This window comes from Rhinolophus hipposideros (assembly GCF_964194185.1).
Source record: "Rhinolophus hipposideros genome assembly, chromosome: 9".
Lineage (NCBI taxonomy): Eukaryota > Metazoa > Chordata > Mammalia > Chiroptera > Rhinolophidae > Rhinolophus > Rhinolophus hipposideros.
This window is the reverse complement of record NC_138055.1, coordinates 51,977,760-51,994,153: the sequence shown is the minus strand read 5'-3', so window position 1 is coordinate 51,994,153 and position 16,394 is coordinate 51,977,760. Positions and strand designations below refer to the sequence as shown.

The window sequence follows — 16,394 nt, the reverse complement described above, 5'->3', positions numbered from 1 at the left end:
CGAAATAAAAATGTTAAAAGTTAAAAAATCATGTCATAAGTTCTGAAAGACATCAACAAAGATATTTTTGAGTTGACTACAATTGTTGGTTTGGAAATCAGCTTCTTAAAACATCAAAACTTACTATACAAGACAATGAGAATTCTGTCTAAGACTTATGCAGTATAATTTGCTATATATTGAAAGCTCATTCTTCATAATAGTTTTCAGAAGGCTTCTTGTCTTTTTTGTATGTAGCTTCATTTTTTGGACACATTGAAGAATCGAGGTCTGATGTAATCCTTATACATAGAATAGAGAACACCTAGGAACAAAAAGATCTATGTTAATAGAGTATCCATGGGAAACAAACACTGAATTTCTTCTACTTGCATTTCCTTTCCCCAAAACTAGCCCACGATTTAAAAACAAACAAAATACCTTCTATCTTATTAATTTTTGACTTGGATCATACAAATGGTTTCAGAAAAAAATTTTTTTTAAAACTAAGAGCCGTTTAAGATCAGTATAAATCTGAGCTTGTGATGTTATTATGTCACCCTAAAGTTTGAATTTTGAAATATTGGTGAAAAAGGAAAATGGCTAGAGATTAAGATAAAAATAATAGGCACCTCAATTTAGCAAACATCTATCTGTTCAGTGTCTACTTGTACTCAGTAGTATCCTGAGGAAAACAGGAACTAATGGATCCAGTCCCTGCTTCTAGGGATTTACAATCTGGTGGGTAAAATCACTATAAGTTTAGGCAAATAGATGTATGTCTTCCCCAAGGTGAGGTCTCTTAGGGCCATGCAGAAAGGTGGAAGTAGCCTGAGGAACAGAGGGGCTGCTTCAATGAATTCCAGGGATGTCAGCAAATGTCCCAAAGGAGTCACAGAATTAAACTACAACTCATCCCCCCTCCCATCCATATCAGTTATCAAGGCATCAGCTATCTAGTAGATTGTCTAAACTAAATCCTTTATTTACTTCAGTTTCCCTCCCTTTCTGACACTGCTTGTTAATATCTTCAGAGTGCATGGAGGATAAAGTAAGTTCTCATTTCAACGTGATAGCAAAGTGAGGCAGGTGTCTGCAAAATTTTCTAAAGAAATCATGTGATAACTATCACAGATGCATAAAATTCAAGACAAAAAAAGATTTAAACTTGAATAATTGTGGTATTTGTGGAAATAACATTCTCAGATTCAGAGCGAATTACAGGACTCATTTCCCTGTACTTCTTAGATACAGATAATTCTTGCCTACCTCTTAAATGTTGGTCTTCTCTGGAGTTCTGATCTCAACTCTTTTCTCACCTCATTCACACATGTTGCTTCACTGATAAGCAAGTTAGATCTCTAAGTTAGATCTGTCTTCTGAGTGTGAGACCCATATATACTCATTGTACCATATGTAATATTTCCATATCCCATAGGGAGGTGGTCTCCAAACTTAAATGGTGCACAAGTAAATATGTTGAGCATGCCCCTCAAGATGTGCATTTATTTATGAACAGTATAAATGTGCTATGGTCAGTCTGTATATTAGTAGAGCTTTTTTGTAGTTAAGATAAAAATATTTCTTCCCACATCCCCATGGATCTCCTATACATGTCCTAGGGTATGGGGACTCTAATTTGGAGACATCTGCCATCTCAGTCAGTATAATGTAAGAGTTCAGGCTCTGGAGTGGATTGCCTGTGTGACTGCAAACAACTAACTTAGCCTCTCTGAGCCTCAGTTTCCTTATCTATAAAATGAGATAATAACAGTACCTACCTCACAGAGTATTGTTGTTTAATAAAGACTTTGGTCTTTGTTCAGAGTCCCTGGTATAGATCTGAAATGCTTGGAATTTCCCAAGTAACAGGAGTGTTTCTTCAGGAGCCCTTTGGATCATACCTGCATTTATGCTAATCAGATGACTCATTAGGTGGGCTCTTAGGTAGCTTCAAGATGTGGCTAGTCAGCCAGAAAGACCAACTATGTGGCCAGAGGGTTCTTAGACCTCCCGGGAGGGGAGTAGGACTGGAGATTGAATTCAGTCACGTGGCCAGTGATTCAGTCAACCGTGGTGACATAACAAAGCCCCAATAAATGCTCTGGACACTGAAGCTCAGTGGAGTTTCTTGGTTGGTAAACACATTGATATGCTGGGAGGCTGACATCCCTGATTCCATAGGGAGAGGGCATAGAAGCTTTGAGCTTGCGACCCTCCCAGGCCTTATCCTATGTGTCTCTTTTATTTGGCTGGTCCTGATTTGTATCCTTGTATCCTTTATAATAAAACTGTAATTGTAAGTATACCGCTTTCCTGAGTTCTGTAAGTTGTTCGCATGAAATAAACCTGAGGGAGTCTTGGGAACCCCTGAATTTGTAGCCAGTTGGTCAGAAGTGCAGGTGGCCTGGGGACTCCCAAAGGCTGGGGTCTGAAGTGAGGGCACTCTTTCCGGGAACTGTGTTCTTAAACCTGTGGCGTCTGATGTGAGCTTCCGGTGGCTAGCATGAGTGTTGGCTTGTATGGGAGTACACTAAGGTGGTGTCAAAATAGGTATTAAGATTAAATGAGATGATGATACACAACAGTACTTAGAGTGGCTTGCACGTCATAAGTACGCCTTCCGTGTTAGCTCTTATTGTTCTGTGCAATATGCACTCCTCCTACCAAAGCTGTTCTTCTTTATGTTAGAGAAAGGCAGACCTTTCCATCTGGTTGCCCAAACGACAAACCTAGGAAGCAACCTTGATTCCTCCTTCCTTTTCCCAATCACTTAGTTGCCGAGTCCTCATTATTTCTAGAATCCATCTCCTCCTCTCTATTTCCACTGCCTTAATTCAGATCCAGTTCATCATCTAACTTTCCTGTCTTTTTTGCTCCCCTCCTTTGCAAATCATCTCTAATCATTTTCCTTTTTCTCTTAACGTTTTTTTTTTATGGTGAAATATAATATGCCAGGAAAATAGTACATAAAACTTAAATGACCAGATTAACAAGTAGTTGGAGAGTGAACTCCTGTAATAATGGTTCAAGAAATAGAATATTTCAGGCATCCCAGAAGCCTCCCGGTTTCCTTTCTGACCACATCTCCTTCTTTTCCATAGGTAACCACTGTTCTGAGTTTTCTGATAAGTTTTCTTCCTTGTTGTTACAGTGTGACTGTCTGTCAGCATCCCTAAACAGTGTCACATTGCCTATTTCTGATCTGTCTATAAAGCAGGCATCTTTCTAAACTGCCTTTCTATTTTACTTCTTTTTAAACCCTTCGCTGGCCCACTTGTTACTCCTCAGATCACAACCATGAAAATCATTTGGGGATTTGTTTTATATCAGTTTAGCTCTGCTTTAGCTGTTTTCCAGCATTCCCTTCCCTGCATAGTTCTGGGTTAGTTTGGCTCATGAGACCCTTTGCTTGAGACTTGAAGGTGAATGTGGAAGCAGCTGCCATATCCTTTTTACATGTGGAAGGCTTGGTGCAGGGCACACGGCGCTACTCCAGCTGTCCATGTGGTTGTTTATCTGTGGGCGCATCTCGCTGTTGCTGGGCAGCATTCAGGTTCACAGATGCTCCAGCTCCTTCTGCATCTCATCCCTTATCTTCTCTAGCTCCTAGGCCAGGTGCGGATTAGCTCTATAATAGAGGGTGTAGCTTCTACAGGTCACAGCATTATCAAAGTTGGAGTCAGTAAGAGACTGACTCAAATTCCTGTCTGTCTTTGTGGGTTTCTGTGCATTCTTGCAGATTCCGGTTTATGTCTCCTTCCCAACTGCTTCCTTGCTAACTTCAGGCCCCAGCATGAGAAACATAAGCAACAGGCCTAACGTGGATAGTTTAACCAGCTCCCCAAATTGCTTAAGATCCTATTTCTATAATGAGTTCCTTTGTATATATCATCTCGAGTAGTTTTGCTTCTCTGATTGAACCCTGACTGATACAGCATTTGGTATTGGCAGCTTCTAGAGGAACATAACCATGAGAATAGGCCCTTTGAATTGGTTCTGGATTATCTGGAATTGGTTTTCGGGTCTAATTAGATTTTTAATAATGGCTGTTTCCCCCCAGTGGTGACGATGTTACTAGCATTCCATAGCATGCAACAGCAAAACATTTGTTTAAATTACCGCCTTAGATTTCTTTAATCGGGTGCCTATAGAAAGCCAGGCTTTGGGTGATCGAGTATTTACTTCCATAGAATATGTAGTGGAAATAAGGAGCATCATGAGCTGGGTTACTTCTAAGTGTGCAGGAGAACTTGGGAAAACAAAACGAGAGGCTCAGGGATTTTAATTCCTAGCTCCAGGTCCTCTGAAGGACCTGAAAGCTTATGATTTTCCAAAAACAAAGGCTTAACTCTTGTAGTCCTAAGGCAGCTGTGTTTGAAAAATATACAGGAACTAATCTTCTGAGTAGCTAATCACCACACAAACTCCCAACTTCACCAAGTCAATTATGTTAAAATGAGGGCATTGCTTTGGAAGGAGTGGGACCCTGACAACAGTGTTGGGGACATATGAGCAGATGTCAGTGACATTGGGTCCTTGAACCCCTGTGTTTTACTGCGCCTCTTTTGCCAGTAGGAACGGTCCTTCCATCCGTGTCTGAGAATGACTGAAACTTGGACCAAAAGGAAATCTCCACTAAATGGAGTTGAAACGCCAGAACTTCCTTGGCATACTTCTGTCAGACTGGGGGCAGCAGGGGTGGGGGCTGTTGGCATCTAGTGGGTGGAGGCCAGAGATGCTGCTAAACATCCTGTAATGCCAGGACAGCCCCACAACAAAGAATAATCCAGTCTAAAATGTCAGTGGTGCTGAGATTGAGAAACCTTGCTGTAGCGGCTTAGGGAGATTGGAATGTTAGAGTAGATTTATCCTGCTCACTCACCCCCTAAATATCTCTACCCCCTTCACCAAGGCTGATAAATACATTTGTGAAGGGAGCCTTGGTATCCCTGCAGAGTTTTATGGTGACTATTTTCTGTAAGCCAGAAATGGCAATGGGAACTGCGGGGCTCCCTGAATTCAGTGGGGATGATGAGGTCCGGTGGTGGCAGAGGTCATGCAGCAGCATTTACTTGACAAGGACAAGGAAAGCATGATTACTGTCCTGAGCAGCAGTCAAAGCAGTAATCAGAATAGTCTAAGCCACCAAGATCTTGGCATTGGCTAATTGATTGTGGTGTCCCTAACGTTGAAAATGGTGGGCAGTGTATAAGCAGAAAAGCTATTGGGGGCCGGCCCGGTGGCTCAGGCAGTTAGAGCTCCATGCTCCTAACTCTGAAGGCTGCCGGTTCGATTCCCACATGGGCCAGTGGGTTCTCAACCACAAGGTTGCCAGTTCAATTGCTCGAGTCCCTCAAGGGATGGTGGGCTCCGCCCCCTGAAACTAAGATTGAACACGGCACCTTGAACTGAGCTGCCACTGAGCTCCTGGATGGCTCAGTTGGTTGGAGCATGTCCTCTCAACCACAAGGTTTCCGGTTCGACTCCCGCAAGGGATGGTGGGCTGTGCCCCCTGCAACTAGAAAATGGCAACTGGACCTGGAGCTGAGCTGCGCCCTCCACAACTAAGACTGAAAGGACAACAACTTGACTGGAAAAAAGGCCTGGAAGTACACACTGTTCCCCAACAAAGTCCTGTTCCTCTTCCCCAATAAAAAAAAAAAAAAAAAGCTATTAGTTTGGTAAAGTTTAACTGGAGTCATCCCAGTGGGGAGTCATGGCCCCTCAACTAATTCCTGGATTTTAGTCAATTCACAGACCCAAAATCCCTTGAATAAAGGAGAAGTCAGATCTCCTTAAGGAAAGACCCTGTGACATAGCCCCAAATGTTAAGTACTATGAATCTCCTAGTCTTCCCCAGAGGGACCTGTGGCCATTCACCAGGATGCCTGTGCACGAGGAAGGGAAATAATCACATTTGTGGGAGATTGTTAAGTATTGGTTCTGAATTGATACGAATACCTGGATAATTAGTGTGGCCTACCAGTCAAACTAGGAGTTTGTGGAGGTTACATGGTCAATGGAGTTTTGCTGTGGGTCTATTTTGCAGTTGGTCTGGTGGTCCCTGAACCCACTGTATGTTAGTTATATCCTTAGTTCTGGAATGTGTAGTTGGAGTAGACATACTCAGCAGCTATCAGAATCCTCACATTGGTTTCCTGACCTGTGGAGTGAGGGCTACTATGGTATGGAAAGCCAAGTGTAAGCCATTCTAATTGGCCTTTACCTACCACAATAGTAAACAAACGCAATGCTGCTTTCTCAGGGGCTTGTAGAGATTACTGCCATCATCAAGGACTTTAAAGATGCCAGGGTGGTGCTTTCTACTTCATCCCCATTCAGCTGGCCAGAGGACGGATGGATCTGGGAGCATGGCAATGGATTTCTACAAACTTAATCAGGCGATCACTATAATTGCAGCTGCTTTCCAGATGTGCTTTCATTACTAGAGCAAATTAACACAACCTTTGCTATTTGATTTGCAGCTCTTAATCTGGATTATTGCTTTTTTCTATATCTCTCTTAGTAAAGATCACCAGAAGCAGTTTGCTTTCACCTAGCAGGGCCAGCAGTATACTTTCACTGTCCAATCTCAGTGTGAATTCTCCAGCCCTGGGCCATAATCTAGTCTGTAGAGATCCTGATCATCTCTCCATGCCACAGGACATCATATTAGTCCATTACATTGATCTGACCTGACTATCAAGGGGAAATTGGATTGCTGCTATGCAATGGTAGATAAGGAGGCATGCATGATATTTTCTGGGCATTTCTTTGTACTCCCACGTCTTGAGATTAAACACAGTGGAAAGCTACACCCAATACAGGCAGGATGGCTAATGACCCAGACTATTTAGAAATGAAGGTTTGGGTCACACCAGTCAAACAACCATGAATAAATAGCCAAGGTGCTTGCTGAAGGCAAAAGGAGTATGAAATGGCTAATGAAAGAACAGTTATAATACCAGCCATGACCATCTGACCAGTTGCAGAAACAAAGACTGATAGTTATGACTATTCCTTATTTTGATATGAATATGTTTATGTATACATTAACCAATTTGTTTTTCTATTTACCTCTTCCATTTACCTACCATCCAATATCAGAAGTGTTAATAGTAGTTAATGTTATATCTCAGGATTTAGGTCCCAGAATATTAAAGGGGAATGTGACTCAGCTCAAAGATAAATCAACATCACTCAAAGATGGATACAGGGATTTTGTATCTTCTCATGGGAGAGAATTAGCATGTTTTTGTTATACAAGGGAGAACTGATTTTGCCATTTCTTTATATGAAAGTTAAGTCTATTAAAAGAGGTTTATATGGAAGCATCCACACCTTTGTATTCCCAGTTACTTATGTACAGATGTGAAAGTGGGACAGTGAAGAAGGCGGACAGGAAATAAAGGGACTCATCTGAAATACGGTGTTGGAGGAGAGCTCTACGGATACGCTGGACCTCCAGAAAGACGAACAAGTGGGTTCGTCTTGAACAAATTAAGCCTGAAACATCACTGGAGGCAAATATGACAAAATGGAAGTCTTCCTATTTCTGACACATCATGAGAAGGCCGGGTTCTTTGGAAAAGACAATAATACTGGGAATAATAGAAGGCAGCAGGAAAAGAGGAAGACCAAATGTGGGATGGATTGACTCCATAAAAGAAGCCATAGGCATGAGTCTCCAGGAGCTCAGCAGGCTGTTGAGGAAAGGGCATTGTGGACACCACCCATTCATAGGGTCTCCGAGGTCTGAGCCCACTCGGAGACATGCAGCACAAACACAGGGATGCCAGGGTGACAAGCGGTGGACAGTGATGGATATGGATTGTGTCAACTTAGCTAAACTGGAACTAAATTTTCCAGAATTCCTTTCCTTTTGTTCCCCAAGTTATTGCCCAAGAGACATTTTACATGAGATTCAGAAGGCAGAAGTGAAGAGGCTGTCAAAGTCTTTTTATATTTGGAAGACACTGTTGCACCATATTTTTGCTTATCTGCTGACCCATCTTGTTGGAATGGGCAGCAATCAGGAGTGCAGCTACCGTGGCTCCTGCTGCATTTCCTCCTTCACCTTCTCTCACTCCTTGGCCAGGTCCATGTTGTAGTCCCAGAATAAAGGGCATCAGCTTTTTCTTTGTCACTCCCGTAATGGAATTTAGAGATGATGAGAAATTCATAAGGGTTCCAGTCCATCCTGTGTTCCAGCTCATCCTTGTAGGTTTCAGATTTTTCTTGCTTCTGCCACATTACAGCTATATTTTCTTTCTAACCACTTGACCTGCCCACTTCAGGCCCCAGCTACTGATAATATAAGCAAGAGCTTCCCAATTACATAAGCCCAAATACTACTACTACCGACTTTTACCGAAAATAAGACCTAGCCAGACAATCAGCTCTAATGCGTCTTTTGGAGCAAACATTAATATAAGACCCAGTCTTGTTTTACTATAATATAAGACTGGGTCTTATTTAATACAATATAAGACCAGGTCATATTAATTTTTGCTCCAAAAGACACATTAGAGTTGATTGTCCGACTAGGTTTTATTTCCGGGGAAAAGCGATAGTAGTTCTGCTTCTCTCAGCAAACTGATTCACCTACTATACCAAACTGTAGAGTTCCACTAATATGCCATACTTCTGTGCCTTTGTTATTTCCTCTGCCTAGAATGCTGATCTTCTTCTCTGCCTACTTAATTCCTCCACATACTTGGCTCATAGTACAGTTTATATATATATATATATATATATATATATATATATATATATATATATATATATATATATATATATTTTTTTTTTAATTGGGGAATATTGGGGGACAGTGTTTTTTTCCAGGACCCATCAGCTCCAAGTCGAGTCATTGTCCTTCAATCTAGTTGTGGAGGGCGCAGCTCAGCTCCAAGTCAAGTTGTTGTTTTCAATCTAGTTGTGGAGGGCACAGCTCACTGGCCCACATGGGAATCGAACCAGAGACCTTGGTGTTATGAGCACTGTGCTCTTACCAACTGAGCCAACCAGCCACCCACAGTTTCCATCTTTAGAGAAGCCTCCCCTGGACTCTCAGCCGTAGTTAAATGCCCCTCTTTGGTGCTGGCCTTACACAGCAAACTGTGCTATCTCTGTCATAGTACCTATGACTTTCTGTTGTCTTCTGTGCTTGGTCTCTCTCCTAAGGAGACTAAACCCTTTGAGGGTAGGGACGAAGTCTCATGTCTATATGTCTAGACCAGATCAGTGCCTTGCAAGTAGCAAGTGCTCAATAAATGGTTGCTGAATGATGAGAGTGAGGGCTGTAACTTTGTAGTAAAGTTTCTTGTATTTTGTTCTAGACTCGCATGTCACATGTAAAGATTGCTTAATTTATAGACTAATAAAAATAAAAATTTGCCTGTTGCTAAAACTTGGAATAAAAGGAGAACAAGGATATTAGACATATGAGCTCTAAAAATGTTTTCTTCCCAGTTAAACTATTTTAACAATGATATCGACTGTTCAAATAGGCTGGGAGCTATGTTGCTCTTAGCTAAGCAATAAAGGCTGGGGTCTATAGCTACTGCTTTTAGCTGAGTTATATAGGGTACGAACTATTCACTCCTCCTTTTATTATTGAGGATAACAGAACCCATAACCTAGATCTCTACTGGTCTTTTTTCTTCTTAAATTGAGGTATAATTGACAAATAACATCGTATTACTTTCAGGTGTACAACATAATGATTAGATATTTATATATATTGTGACATGATCACCACAATAAGTCTAGTTAACATCTGTCACCATACATAGTTACAGAATTTCTTTGTCTTGTGATGAGAACTTTTACGATCTATTCTCTTAGCAATTTTCAAATATGCAATACAGTGTTATTAACTATATCACCATACTGTACATTACATGCCATAACTTATTTATTTTATAACTGGAAGCTTGTACCTTTTATCTGTTGGGGTTTTCTTCAGTGCTGAAAATATTAAGAAAGTAAGCCTATAATTGGGCAGCAACCTAAAGATCATTGTTTTTCTTACCATTCTTCCTTCATTGTATCATCTTGACCCGATATTCATCTTCTAACATGAATGGATAAAGTAAATACAAATACTCTCAAAGACAGCTGAACACAAGATACTATTTAAGCAGGTTACCTAGAGTCACAGCTCCCACAACAAATCCTTGGGCAGCAACTCTCATATGAATGAGATGAATGGATATTTTCTGATCTCTTCTGTACTTTAACTTGTAAAGACCATAGGACACCACAGCCATAAAGCCTGCTATCCCTGTGAATCAAAAAAGGAGAGGTTACATAAGAAGCAGGCTCGAATTTCCATGAGCTTAGAGAGTTGAATAAAAGACTGTCCAAAGCATCAGGACTTGGAAGATAAGCAGGCAAGATACTAATACTAACGAATACTTTCAAAAGAACCATGCCAGATTTGATCCACGAGACTTAAAAAATGGACCCATGCTGTTCATGGATTCAATATTTGCCGTTTTGCCTATGCCCAGAAAAACCTGAACCATATAGTATAATTTGTCTAGTCATTTCTAAGTTCGAATGTGTATGCTTCAAGGCTTTTATTTGGGGCAAGTCACTTAGTGAGTGAACCAGCCAACAGCCCAGCATCTATAGCTTTTGAGTGTTTGGCTTTACTTCTCTCTACTTGTTATCAAATAAGGAGTATATCTAGTAAAGTGATAAAAACTTGAATCTTCTGTAAAACGTGAGATATTAAACTTTAACGAGAGATGAAAAGGTATGAATATTTGCACAAGTGTTATGTGACTCTGGGAAGAACTGTGATTCTAGAAGATTCCAGAAGCCCATACAAATATTTCTTTATTCCCTACAGATGTTAAGGGTGAATACGCTGCTGTGACAACCAAGAGTCTGTGCAGTTGGCTCTGAAACAGGAAACTGATCAACTGAATAGGAAAGGTTCTGTAAAGAGATTTAAAACCCTGAGAACTCAATCCATGACAAATCAAAATCACCACAGAAGAAATACAGGAATAATTATTAAATAAATGTCATTAGCACAATTTATTGATCATAGAGAACTAACTTGGATTTGTATCTCACATCAGACCCTACAAAAAACTTCTGGACGGGTTAGAATTAAATGTGAAAACAAAAATCAACAACAAAAACTAGAAGAAAATAGAATAGCATATTCATAACATATAAAAGGTGATAAGGTATCCCAGATAAGAAAAAGCTAATCATCACCTCAATTATTACAAGAAATGTTAAAAGGACTTCTTGAAGAAGGAGAAGGAGAAGAAGAAAACAGATCAAAAATAAGAATAATAAAGTAGCAATAACTACATATCTATCAACAATTACTTTAAATGTAAGTGTATTAAGTTCTCCAATCAAAAGATAGGGTGGCTGGATGGATAAGAAAACAAGACCCTTACATACGCTGCCTACAACAGACTCACCTGAGATTAGAAGACACACAGACTGAAAGTAAAGGGATGGAAAAATATATTTCATAAAACTGGAAATCAAAAAAAGCTGGGGTAGCAATATTTACATCAGACAAAATAGACTTTAAAACAAAGGCTATAACGAGACAAAGAAGGACCCAGTAATCCCACTTCTGGGTATTTATCCAAAGAAACCCAAAACACTAATTTTAAAAAGACATATTTATCCATCTGTTCACTGCAACATTATTTACTGTAGCCAAGATATGGAGGCAACCTGGGTGTCTGTCAGTAGATGAATGGATAAAGAGAAGGTAGTACATAATACAATGGAATATTACTCAGCCATAAAAGAGAATGAAATCTTGCCATCTGCAACAGCATTGATGAACCTAGAGGGTATTGTGCTAAGTGGAGTAGGTCAGACAAAGACAAATAAAATACAAAATAAATGAACAAACAAAACAAACTCATAGATGCAGAGAACATTTTGATGGTTGCCAGATGTGAGGGGGGTTAGGAGGATGGGTAAAAAAGGGCAAGCGATTAAGAAGTACAAATTGGCAGTTACAAAATAGTCACAGGGATGTAAAGTACAGCATAGGGAATATAGTCAATCATGTAATAATTACCTATGGTGTCAGATGGGTACTAGATTTATTGGGGTGATCACTTCCTAAATCATATGTCTAACCACTATGTTGTACACCTGAAACTAATATAATATTGTATGTCAACTGTAATTGAAAAATAAATTATTTTAAAAAAAGGTGGGGTAGACTTAAAATGACAAAGACAAATGCTATATTTTGACATAGGAATAAAGAAAACTTTTGCACAATAAAAGTATAGGTCTGTATTTTGGGTTCTCTCCTTTATCCTACTGATCTATGCGTCTCTCCCTCCCCACACTGTGTCCATTACTGTAGCTGTACAGTAAGCCTTAATATCAGGTAGGGTGATTCCTCCACTTTATCCCCCCCTTTTTTAAAAAAAATATTTTTAACATTCTAGGAGTTGTGCCTTTCCATATAAATTTTAGAATAAGCTTGTCTGTGTCTACAAAAATCCTTGCGGGGATTTTGATAGGAATTACCCTAAACATATAGATCAATTTGGGGAGAATGACATCTTTACTATATACTGAGTCTTCCAATCTGTGAACACACAATCTGTACATTTATTTAGGTCTTTGATTTCTTTCATTAACATTTTATAATTTTCAACATACAGATTCTGTCCATATTTTCTTAAGCTTATACCTAAGCATTTACTTTTCTTTGGAGTGATTGTAAATGGTATTATGTTTTTAATTTCAGTTTCCATGTGTTTGTTAGTATGTAGAAATGCAATTGATATTTATATAGGGTAGCAAGTTTTGATTAACCATGTGGCACATGTATGTTTCTGTAGGTGAGTGAGGTTATATTTATTCTTTTAGTCTCCATGTACTAAGTAGAAATAAGAATCAGTAAATAATAACATGCATATGTATGGTTTATAGGCTGATTAGCAATAAATGAAGTGGAAATAAAACTGACAAATATATAAAAACAGCAAAATCAACAAATGATGATGGTAGGCACATTTGAGAAACAGGTACAATGCTGAAAGCTTTGTAAGTTTAGCTAAATCTTTATGGAAAGAACTCCAGAAATCTATAAGTGATATTAAACTGAATGTGCTTCCTGACCTGGAAATTCTACGTACTCCAAGAAAATAAGCAAAAGAAAAGTGATGAAGTTGACACAAAAACTAAAAACAACCCAAATGGCCAAAACAGAGGAAAAACTGACATAGCTATAAAAATATTAAAATTATAGGAAGTACTAATACACAGAAATATACATAAGAAATGTTAAATGAAAGAAGAAAAACCAATGTACCAACACAGTTTAAATACATATAATATATGCACAGATCTTAACAGTGATCGTAAGACGATTTTAAAATAAACAGATTATAACAATGGAAGTTGTTAAAGATAACAAATAAAAATGTCCTGTAAATTATCTGCACAGAACACTCCATTCTATAGCAGGAAATATAGATATTATTAAAATAATGATAGCCTAACAAACTTCAATAATATATACTCAAATTTTATCATTATTTTTCTAGCAAAAACTTGGCTCTCTTCCCTTATCAAATCAAGGTTCTGTTCTTACTGAAACTGGTTTTGCTTTTTTTAGAGATTAAAATCAGAACCTTTATACTGTTTTCCAGATAGTGTCTCTGTAGTTTGTATATAATTGAATTTAGCTGGAAACACTTTTATCTTTCTACTTTAATCACCCGAAATGTCTCTGGAAAAACAGTGTAATTTACAACAGGCACAGTGATTAATCTCTGTTCATTATTGTGATCTTTTCAAGCGGCATTGAGTTCTTGAATTGTTTTTCTAGTTAAAAATGCTAAGGAAGGTGAATAAATCACTCTAAAATTATATGTTTTCATTTCTTGTGGGTGCCATTACAAGTCTTAAATGAAACTTCCAAACAGACTATTACTATAAAGTAAAATTTTGATTCTTATTGATATGTGAATAATGACACTTAGAAGTTGCTAGATTTGTAGTGACCCTTAGTGGAAACATGAGTTATACTTATTTAGAAGGTTTTTATAAAATTAATCACAAACTTACATAAGTCTGATTTAAATAAGTTATTTTAAAAGTTTCCAGACAAAATTAACACAGGGAAAGAGGCATGGCTGCAATCTACAACAATAATGCTTGGGGCAGCTGAAGCATCCAACAGAGAAGAAAGAGAAAACTTAGATTTTAAAAACTTAATATTGGTGCTCAGATTTTGTGGTTTTTTAAAAAAGCCCACATACATGTAGCATTTGTTGAAAATATGTGTTGGGAAAAAATAAAGAGACTAAGACTCCAGATCTAATTATAATACCACTTCTTTAATCTAGAGATTATTTAACCATCAACCTCAACATCTGGAACACATGAGGAAGCCAGGGAAAGGGCCACTGAACATGAATGCCACAAAGTTCATGCTCTCAAGGGTACAGGTAGGCTTCTGTCATTCAGAGCTTCTTACTCTGAATTGACTCAGTTTTTTTAAGCTTGGGTGTCTAGCTTCTAGTGCCAGAGAACATCAGAAGCAGAAGTGTTTGATGGTACCCAACAATAATGGAAGACAGAAAAATCTATAAATCTCAGACACGAGAACTTAATGGTTGGAGTTACTGAGGACAAAGAGACAACTACGTCTCCAAAGTCCCTAATAGACTTCCAGGCTGCTGCTGCTGGTCCTGAGTCATCACAGAAAAGTTAAGTCCATTCAATCAATTCCATTTAGGTGGGCTGGGAACCAGTAATCTTAGGTAGATCTTGAATGAAAATGGGTGAAATAGCATAAAATCTCATGCTTTATAAGAATAGCTAATAGTTATTGGGGATTTACCACATACTAGAAACTGTTCTGTAAGTGTTACTCATGCTTCGAGGGGGTGAGCTTCAATTATCTGAAAAAAAATTACATAAAATGTTTCATCTCTCAAAGATAGTGGGTAAAGAAAATGTTAATGTGTTATTACAAGCAGTTTCCTGTATCCGCTCAAGGCTTGTACTCACCTACGGGAACAAAGGGGGAGTCTCTAGATTTCCTGATCAGTCGGGATAGTTGGCCTTCATCCTCATCTGCTGACCACTGGTTATCTGAAGACATTTTATCCACTGGTAACAGTAGGGAATAATGTGGTTTCTGTGAATTGTTAAAAAGAATCCATTTACCCTCTCCCAATGTACCCTTAATTTTGTGTTCTTCTGTCTTCATTTACCTGTGTCTGCTCAATTGAAATAAACAGTTATCTTTCCTTCACCCTTTTCTTTATGGGATCTTTTCATTCATTTTTTTTGGAGGGGTGAAGGGAGGTAAAAGAAAAATAACATAAAGGGAGGTAATGATAATCAGATTCCATGAATACAGAGTGAAAACACCGATCATAATTGTGTTTTTCAGTCTCTTCACTGCTTAGCATTTGAGATCATTGGGAACGTCAGAATTTCTTCCACAAACAGTAAGAACACAGAGTTTCTTTTACAGAATATCATTTTAAAGAACAATGGCTCTGCCAACATAGGCAAAAATGCATCCAGGTTTACAAGTAATGGGAGAATGATCAACCCATTTCTGCAGAATGTGCAGGGCATTATAAAGTCATTGATCTTTACCAAGCACCTACCACGCGCCAGGTGCTATACTAGACAATGGAAATAATCTTTCTTGTCTACACAGGATGAATGAGGAAACTTGCAGGAGTAGCTATAATCACAATCAACATGTTAAGCAGCCCCTCAATCTGTTAGCCGTGCAACTCACTATTTTCACCTCAAAATTCAAATACAATGGCTTCATCCTACACATCAGCTTTCATCAGAAAATGTAACCGGTAAGTGGCAGAAGCACAGTACCTTTGGCGTACCCCACCACCTGATGTCTGTCTCCTGGTGTTCCTTGAGCAGGCAGCAGTAGATCAAAACAGGCTTTGTAGAGCTGAGACACATTTACACTCAATTTCCAGCTAATTGATAGATAATGGAAGAGCCCGAAACACCCCTCCTCCAGGAGGAGTGGCCGGCTGCTATTGGCCAAGGTTTTCACAGTCCCTGCTGGAAACAACAGCACCTGGACCACAAACATTAGTCTTTGAAAGACAACATTAGTGGGGGGCAGCCGGATGGCTCAGTTGTTTAGAGCAGGAGTTCTTAACAACAGGGTTGCCGGTTCGATTCCCACATGGGCCAGTGACCTGCGCCCTCCACAACTAGATTGAAGTGAAGGACAGTGACTTGACTTGAAGCTGATGGGTCCTGGAAAAACACACTGTTCCTCAATATTTCTCCGCTTTGGGGCGGAGTCCCAGAGAGCAGTTTCCGGGCTTTCGGCCTCACGTGGAAGGGTGCTGACTTGGGTAGTAGATGGCTGTCAGCTGTGGCTGGTTGGCCATTAGCTG

The 16,394-nt window shown here is 39.2% G+C and overlaps 2 protein-coding genes across 3 annotated transcripts in view; one reads left to right on the top strand and one right to left on the bottom strand.

Annotated features, from left to right (window-relative positions):
* SLC11A2 (solute carrier family 11 member 2) overlaps window positions 1-15,258 on the top strand; it is a 68,642-nt gene extending 53,384 nt beyond the window's left edge. Inside the window, exon 18 of one of the 2 annotated variants that reach the window (XR_013993952.1) lies at window positions 14,346-15,258. The gene's annotated coding sequence lies outside the window, so the exon portion shown is untranslated. Of the gene's footprint in view, window positions 1-10,840; window positions 11,116-14,345 lie in introns of those variants that run through there. The other variant, XR_013993953.1, reaches the window with a different exon arrangement.
* HIGD1C (HIG1 hypoxia inducible domain family member 1C) lies at window positions 111-15,106 on the bottom strand (the record flags this gene model as incomplete). The annotated part of the gene is made up of 3 exons (XM_081058675.1): window positions 111-304; window positions 10,133-10,267; window positions 15,013-15,106. The coding sequence occupies 3 exons, from the start codon at window positions 15,104-15,106 to the stop codon at window positions 240-242; spliced, it is 294 nt and encodes a 97-aa protein (XP_080914801.1). The 3' UTR covers window positions 111-239.
* Window positions 15,259-16,394: the final 1,136 nt, after the last annotated feature.